This window comes from Cucumis sativus, chromosome 6 (assembly GCF_000004075.3).
Source record: "Cucumis sativus cultivar 9930 chromosome 6, Cucumber_9930_V3, whole genome shotgun sequence".
Lineage (NCBI taxonomy): Eukaryota > Viridiplantae > Streptophyta > Magnoliopsida > Cucurbitales > Cucurbitaceae > Cucumis > Cucumis sativus.
The window spans coordinates 25901729-25910516 of record NC_026660.2 but is presented as its reverse complement, the minus strand read 5'-3'; the positions used below and the strand labels follow the sequence as shown (position 1 = coordinate 25910516).

At 34.3% G+C, this 8788-nt stretch overlaps 2 protein-coding genes across 3 annotated transcripts; both read left to right on the top strand.

Moving 5' to 3' along the window:
• LOC101207586 (hypothetical protein) lies at positions 1-3077 on the top strand. The gene is made up of 4 exons (XM_004141832.3): positions 1-158; positions 432-514; positions 1045-1194; positions 2250-3077. The coding sequence occupies exons 3-4, from the start codon at positions 1114-1116 to the stop codon at positions 2739-2741; spliced, it is 573 nt and encodes a 190-aa protein (XP_004141880.2). The 5' UTR covers positions 1-158; positions 432-514; positions 1045-1113; the 3' UTR covers positions 2742-3077.
• An 806-nt stretch (positions 3078-3883) lies between these two features.
• LOC101207336 (ribonuclease III domain-containing protein RNC1, chloroplastic) lies at positions 3884-7983 on the top strand. 2 transcript variants are annotated; one of them, XM_004141830.3, is made up of 5 exons: positions 3884-4877; positions 6153-6357; positions 6467-6667; positions 7280-7366; positions 7490-7983. In XM_004141830.3, the coding sequence occupies exons 1-5, from the start codon at positions 4087-4089 to the stop codon at positions 7805-7807; spliced, it is 1602 nt and encodes a 533-aa protein (XP_004141878.1). In that variant the 5' UTR covers positions 3884-4086; the 3' UTR covers positions 7808-7983. The 2 variants fall into 2 exon arrangements, with proteins under 2 accessions (XP_004141878.1, XP_031743804.1); XM_031887944.1 differs by lacking the exons at positions 3884-4877; positions 6153-6357 and having other exon boundaries at positions 6533-6667; positions 7213-7366.
• Positions 7984-8788: the final 805 nt, after the last annotated feature.

Genomic DNA, 8788 nt, shown 5'->3' with positions numbered 1-8788 from the left:
GTGAAGGAAGAGAGAGAGGGAGAAGTGGATGTGAGAATTATATATACCAAGTACTTGGAATCTCGTGCACTGCTGGTGTTGCCTATTTCTGAAGCATATCTTTCACGAAAGTTGAAGGAGATTGGCTGGAATCTCACCCCAAACATCGCACAACTTTGGTACGTTTCTGTTCCTCTTCCTGTTCTTGTTCCCCTCTTCCTCGCTTTTAATCTTTCATTTTCTTTTCTTTATTTATATTCTTCATCACCTTCTGATTTTCACGGATTTATATATGTATGCTCCAACTCAATTCCATGTTCCATCTTTCTCTTTTCAAACGGATTACCATTTTCTGTAAGCTGCAATTCCTTGGAGGAGATGAAGTTTCTTCTTCTTCATCTTCCTCCGTTTCATCCATCTTTTTCGTCTTAGCTTTTCGCTTCCTTTTGCAGTATTCTAAACAAATGGCAAATGCATGCATACTCTGCAATTTCGTCTGCTGATCGGTAGTCGTTAAGATAACGGATTGTTTCAGGTAATTCCGAAATACCCTTTTGGTTTTTGTTACTTTCTTGATCGATCTGTGTGTTTAATTTAATGTTTGATCCAACTTCGGCATTGCAATCTTCAATTTGAGATGGTTTTGGTTTAATTTTCATTTGGGTTTTTTTTGGAATGTATGACAGAGTTTGGAACTATCAGTATTATGATTATTGTGGGGGTGGGGAGCGTGCATTAAGTGCTCGACGTAATGACTGAATGAGAAAGGGATATTTAGGATAGCAAACAAAAGACCAATGGGAAAGACTTTATCACATTCACAAGTTTTTATTTATTCCCACTGGGTTGTTCTGTTTCCTGTCCTCATTATTGCTGTTGGGTACCGAATTCATGATGGCGTTGGCCAGTGATACTTCAAGGAAATATAAAATTAATCAAATTGGGGACCTTTGGGTTTAGGGTATTATGTTTTTATCTTCATGATAGAATTTATTCCAGAACCAGGTTCTAAATTTCTGAACCACTTGATTGATCCAATTTTTTTAATGGACTTTCTTTTTCCAGACTGTTTTTAAGATTCAAGATTCAAGACTGCATCAGGTAAAAAAAAGTAAAAAAAGGGCTGAAATCCCAATGGAAAAGCTGCCTAAGGCATATGAAAAGGAGTACATGAGGATGGCTATGTTAAAGCACGAAGAAACATTTAAACAACAGGTATTTCTCCATTTTTTATCCTCAATTTGCATTCTATCCATTTTGTTTATAGAACCCAAAACAACCATGCAATTATTGAACTGTTAAAGATCCATATCGGCATTCCGAGTCTCTGATCACTGATTTTTCCAATCTGGCCATCATCTTTAACACAAATATTTATTCAACTTGATCCATAATTTTGATTCTATTTCCCCTCCTTTTCAGTTGATAAATGTGGGTGTTTTTAATTTTTTTGTGGCTCTATCTGAGAAAATTGCGGTGCAACACTTTAAAGTGAGGAGAAAGAGAAATCTAAGATTTGTGGTGGGTGGCTGGGCAATGGATGGATTGGATCGATAGTTAATTTCCAATTTGGGTTTTTGTCAAAAGTATCTCATAATCTTCCATGGCTACATCATTGAAAAATTTTATACAGATATTTTTTTTCTTTTTATCATAGTAAAAATGATTTTACCGTTTCAATGTCTAATTCATGGTTTCTCCTCAGAACCAAAGGGTGTCTTGATGAATTAACTGCATAAACTTATGTTTAATCCACATCTTCATTTCCCATTTTATCTCCAGATTTAACATTAATTTTATTGGGTTTTTTAGAAGAAAAAAAACATTTGTTATATTCACACGTTTAAATTTATTTTTATATTGAGTTAATTTACAAGCTTATCCTTGGGAAAAACAAGTTTTGATTTTTGAACATAAAGTATTTAAAGTATGTAAATGAAATTTGAATTTCTGTAGTTAACATACTCCTAACTATAAAAGCTATCTTATTATAATTTTGTGTTTAATAGATTTTGACAAATTAATTTTTCTTTCCTCGAACCCATGAGTCTATTTAACAAAAAAATTAAATCTAATTTTATTTCCGGTCAATTTGTTAATTTAAAAAAGTATTGAATGTGCAAGATGTCTATATTAAACATAAAATTTATATTTAATATTTTTTAAGATACAACATCTATTAATAAACACACCATTCACATATTAAACCTACAATTCGACCTTATATTTAATATAATTCATATTCTAAAGTTGGGAAGGAATATTGGCAGGTACAAGAACTACATCGACTTTATCGAACTCAAAAGACATTAATGAAGAACGTAGAGAAAAGCAGGGAAACTGAGAGTTGGGACAAAAGGAATGAGATATGTTTCAGACAAATCTATGAACAGGATGCAAAAAACTATTACAGATCAACTCGTACAACGAAACTAGACATGGAACAGCCTGCTGAAGATGAACCAGAAACCAACAATAATGGTGCTCGGCAGATCATAAACGAGACCGAACTCGAACTAACGCTTGGGCCTTCAAGTTACAATACTTCAGATTCAGGAACAACCACCTACTCTTCTTCTTCAACAGGGTCCAGCCATGATAGAAGATGTACGGACACAAAGCAAGTTAAAGGTCAAGAAATGGCGGCTTTGGGGGTAACTGAAAATTCCTCAGGCTGCCAAAATGGAAATAATAGAGGAGAGAAGAAGATGCTAGATTATCCTCCATGGCTTTTTCAAGTTGTGAGCCTTAACATGACTTAATTTCTCAAGGTATAAAGAAATTACCAATTCATTTTTCAATCAAACTATATGAGAACATCTTTGGTTGCTTCTCATTCACTAATCAACAGAGTGATTTGATGCTTTAGTTGTATTGATCTTTCTTCTACATCTTGGGTTGTATATTGAGATGTTGATGATGTGTATTACTTTGTAAATTTTTAACTTTGAGAACAGAATCACTTTTGAATTTCAAGGTATGATTCATGTGGATTGGGAGAGAGCTAGGGGTGAATTAGACATTTTTTTTAGAATTGAAAAAAAGAAGTTATTAAACCTGTTGTGTTTATTACAATATCAGAGTAAATCAATAAATTATGATAAGGTACTGTTTTTGAGAATATAATAAAACAACCAGTGGTAAATTCTAGAAGTTTGGGAACTAAAAGAAATGTTTGTAAAAGTTCAGCTTTTAATGTGAAGGAAAAAAAATCAATTTGTTCACCCCGTTGATGCACAAATTGGAGATGCAAAATCACATAGACGTGCAAACTAAAGAGAATTTACACATGATATGATGCTACTCACACCCTTTCTAATATTTAAGACAAAGTTTTCAGACAGAATGAATAATAAGTTAGAATTACTCGTTTGAATCATAATTATTAAATTTAAATTAGAATTGACTTAGAGTTCATAATTTTTTTGTGTTGTAAAGATATTAAATTAAAGTACATTTTGGCGCAAAAAAAAATTCTTAGCATTTTGAAGTTGAGTCCTATTAAAATTTATTATTTGTTACAATACTAATTTTTGTGTGGTAATTACTTTTGCAAAGGTTCATTTCTAATTCTTAAATGTCTAAATTTAGTTTAATTATTCTCCTTAAATCTTAAATTTACTAAACTTTATTGAAAATTACAAGGAAAAATATATTGTTTATCAACTTTTTACTAAAATTTGACAATGAACATAATAGTATTATTTATTTAATTTGGATAGAAATTAACGTTTAGGTGACTAAATTTAAAATTGATTTAAAAAGTATATGCAAACTCAGTAGAGATATTTTAACCCAAAGCAATTGTAGTATCTTATTTTAAAAAATTATAATTTAAGTAAATTACGACAAACCCCCCCACAGGATTTTGTAATTGCTCTTCCGCCACACCTCCGCGCCTTATCCATTCCTCTTCAGTCTTCTACTCCCAAGTCCCAACCCCTCCCAAAACCCTGTGCATCAAAGGCCAAAATATTCATCTTCCTAGCCAGGTTTTCCCCATCCTCAAACAGCCCATATCCAGTTCCTCGTAACCCAAGTTCTTTATGTTCGGCCCCTCGCCTTTCGAATAAACCCACCCAGCATTATCTTCTCCATTCACAACCAATGGAACTCTCTTCTTCTTTTGTTAAACTCTCATCCCCTTCTAATTACTCTTTCTCATCTTCTTTAACCCCATTTATCGTTAAAATTCACCCCAATCATCCCATTTTCCCCAACCCCTCGTCGGCTAATTTGCGTGTTTTTGCAGTTGCAGTTGACCCACAACAAGAACTCCCCAAAAACAATCCTCAGAGATTGCTCAAAGAGCTAGCGGAGCGAAAACGAGCTACTTCTCCGAAGAAAAAGGTACCCCCAAGAAGGTTTATTCTTAGACCGCCTTTAGATGATAAGAGATTAGCGGAAAGGTTTCTTAATAGCCCTCAATTAACTCTCAAGTCATTCCCATTACTGAGTTCTTGTTTACCATCTTCGCGGCTTAACAATGCTGATAAAACTTGGATGGATGAGTACTTGCTGGAAGCTAAGCAAGCCCTTGGATATCCTCTTGAGCCATCCGATAGTTATGGAGACGACAATCCTGCGAAACAATTTGATACTTTGTTGTACTTGGCCTTTCAGCATCCCTCATGCGAAAGGACCAAGGCCCGGCACATAAGATCGGGGCATTCAAGGCTCTTTTTTTTGGGCCAATATGTACTCGAATTGGCGTTGGCGGAGTATTTTCTTCAGAGGTATCCTAGGGAATCGCCAGGTCCAATGAGGGAGAGGGTTTTTGCGTTAATTGGGAAGAGGAACCTTCCCAAGTGGATCAAAGCTGCTAGTTTACAGAATTTGATATTCCCATATGATGACATGGACAAGATAATTAGGAAGGACCGGGAACCACCAGTGAAGTAAGTTTGGTATTGTCTTTTAATTGGTTCTAGTTGTTTTTTCCCATTGTAAATAGTTCTGTGAATAAGATAACTGTAAGAGATGTTTTTTGTTGGAAAGTTATGTCATCGATTATGTTAAACCCCATTTTAAGTTTTAGAAGAATCACAGAATGTGGTATCATCATGATCAGACTGAAATGTACCAAATGCTTTATGGAAGTTGATTGTGCAATATGATGGTAATGTAATGAATAGTTCACTAGGAACTCGGATTTCTGGGCCAGAAGAGACATTAGGAAATTGGCATTTGATTAGGATAAACGTTGAAGGCATGCTCCTGGTAATCTAAAGTTAGGTAGCTTAGATATGACAGTCGTGGACACTGAGCTTCTTTATATAGATGGTACCTAATTCGTGAAGATGATGCTACAAAAGATCAGCTAAGAGACAATGCTAAGGAAGTTGTTCCACTGCGAATGTTGCACAAAACCTTGATTAAGAAATTTTATATATAGGCGGTTCGGTGCCATGGGGTGACTTCTTTGTGAACCTGAACTTTGCTGAACCTAGCACCAGACATTCTTTCCTCAAATCTAGTACCTGCAGACCATGTAGTCCACTTCATGAATCTGCTTCTTTACTAATTTGTCCATCCTTCATAAACTTGCTTCCAGGCTACTATGATTACATTTACCAACATGGCTTTCCGTTTGCCTCTTTTTGGCAAATGTAGCTTTTATACCACTTGTCCCGTGTCAAATTTGTGGTAAATAGTTGGCCCTGTGAGACTTGCTATTCTATTGAGGGAATTGGGAGATTCGATTTTCTTTACCCACTCTACTTACGGACTTCGTTTGTTGGTCCTGTCTTTGTTTTCACTATTCATCAAATTCATGTTTTAGTATGATGCAAGATGTACTATAGGTTACGTTGTGAAACGTTTGTTGTTTCAAAATTCATTTAACTACTGATCAGCTTATGGGATACCTGATATAACTTTTTTTTTTTCATTTTTGTTTTCCTTTCATTTTGTGTTCTTTGTTAATTCTTGTTACCAATACCCTGACAGCAGCAAGGGTTGGAAAGAAAATGCTAGATATAAATTGTGGGTGTATTTTACATCATATCATGGTATTACTTTCTGTTACATTTCTGGTGGACTATCTTGGACTCAATTGGTAAACTAGTAGCTCAGACTTGGGAATAAAACTTCTGCTGATTCTCTTTCTAAAATAGTTTGGTTCAGTACACCATTTCAACAATGTGATCCTAAAATTAATTTTCTTTGAGCAGATCTGTATTTTGGGCTTTGTTTGGGGCAATATATTTATGTTTTGGAATGCCAGAAGTGTACCGGGTCCTTTTTGAGGTATTCGGAATGGATCCAGATGCAAAGGAATGTGAACCAAGGTTACGCAGGCAACTCGAAGATGTAGACTATGTTTCTGTTGAATTTGAAGACAAAAGGATCGGCTGGCAAGATATGGTCTCCTATAAGGTTAGTTTCATGTTTTTTTTTAACAGCACAGTAAACTATTTTTCTATTATCTATCCTTCTTAATAATGAAATCCACTCTTGTAATTCTGTTCCTTCTCTCATTTTTCAGCCTCCAGAAGATGCTCTATTTGCACACCCTAGGCTCTTTCGAGCTTGTGTCCCACCTGGCATGCATCGATTCCGAGGTAATATATGGGATTATGATAGCCGACCTCAAGTCATGCAAGCACTAGGATACCCTTTACCTGTTACTGATAAAATTCCTGACATCACGGAAGCAAGAAATATTGAACTTGGACTTGGACTGCAGGTATTGCCCACCCCACACACACACGATTTTTCTTCTCTCGTTCATAACCACGCGATGATCATATTATTATACATTCTCAACGTCAGTTTTTATTGTCTTGTACGTGTGGATGTGTTTATCAGCGTGATGGCTGGAACTTTGTTATTTGATGGCTGGAACTTTGTTATATTTCACGTGTAAGGAGGATAATTAAGGCTTCGTTTAGTAACCATTTGACTTTTGTTTTTTGTTTTTGAAAATTAAGTCTATTTTCTTCTAATTTCTTACGATGATTTGAATCTTTCTTCACTTAAAAGTTCAATTCTAGCCATATTTAAATAACAAATACAAGTTTTTCTTTAGTTTTCAAAATTTGGTGTGGCATTTTGAAACAAATAAGGTAAGAATTTATAGGTGGAATGATTGTTTATAGGTTTAATTTTTTAAAAACCGAAAACCAACAATTACCAAATAGGCCTAATGCATGTAGTAGTGTTGAATTCCTGCTTGCTTGATATTGATCAACGATTCAATATAATGGTTTTAACTTTTAAGTACCTTTTTAGGCTATATGTAAAATCTGTGGAACAGCATGATCAAGCTAAACTCAGGAAATTTCTTAATCAAATGCAGCTTTGTTTTTTGCACCCATCAAAACACAAGTTTGAGCACCCTCGTTTCTGCTATGAACGATTAGAATACCTCGGCCAAAAGATCCAGGTAAGACCCTTTCTTACATTTATTAGGGAGGAGGTACTGCTTTCTCTCTATCAAAATCCTATCCTTGATGTTTGGATCAAGCAACTAACTTATGGTGGTCGGTCCTATTGTGTTTTGTTCAAGGATATCGTGATGGCGGAGAGACTGTTAATGAAACATTTAGATGCCCCTGGAAGGTGGTTGCAGGTGAAGCACCGGCGATTACTCATGAACAAGTTTTGCGGACGGTATTTGAGGGAAAGATATCTTCATAAACTTATCATCTATTCTGAAAAAGTTCAAGATGCATACGAGAACAATAGGAGGCTTCGAAACCCGGCCACCACGGCTGTTCAGCAAGCTCTTCATGGACTTTCGTATGTAGTTTATGGAAAGCCTGATGTGAGACGTATCATGTTTGAGGTTTTTGATTTTGAGCAAATCCAACCTAAAGCTGTATGAGAATCTTTAAGGTAGATTGTGAAAGGCGAAATAATTAATCTTCTCTTTTCTTTAGGAGTTTCTTTTTACATATAATTGAAGTAGGTGTGCAAAATCTTGGCCAACAAGGAGAGCTGAGACAGCTTAACCAAAGATGTTGTATTATTATGAGTGACCAATTAACTTTAAGCTACCAATAGAAGACAGATCTTAAGATTTATTGAAAGAAGATAAACCAAATTTAGACATTTAAAGGTACATAGGTGATAGGACTAAAATGATGTTTAAATCTTGTTTTTTTTTTCTAACGTGTAACACAAGATTTTCTAAAATATTAACAATTATGAGGACTTTTTTTTCCAATTCGAAATATATTTTTAAGTCTGTCTATTTCTTTGGATTGGGACAAAATGTCATACAACAATCCAATATTTTTCATTTAATATGAAATGTTTAACTGTTGAAATTTATTACATGCCAATTTATTTAATCGAAGTGCTACATGTTTAACTATTACACTTGCATTACATATAGACTATAACAATTAAAAGAAAAAAAAAACCAACGATGATTTTTTTGTAAGTTAACTCACGGTTTTAGCTAACAGATTTTCAAGCTGTTTTAAGAAATATTTTCTAGGTTCTTTCTAAATATATATACATAGACTTTTAATATAGTGTTCTATACTTTTGCAAATGTAGAATAAAAAATTGATTAGAAACAAAATAAAAACCCACCCACCATGATCTGTTATTATTGATCATGAAATTGAGAATTTTATAAATTGATATTTTAAATTATGAAAGAAAAATATCTAATCATACCACTAAATTATTCAATTATAATTTGTCTGAAATATTTTTGTTACTTTTGTACGTGTAATGAAAAAGAAAAAAAAAACTTTTAAATATTAGTGTAATAATGAGTGGTATTGTAGTTACAGCTTGTAAATATCACTATTTTGAAAGACCGACAAGTTGCGTTTTCTCCTCTGTTCCCCAT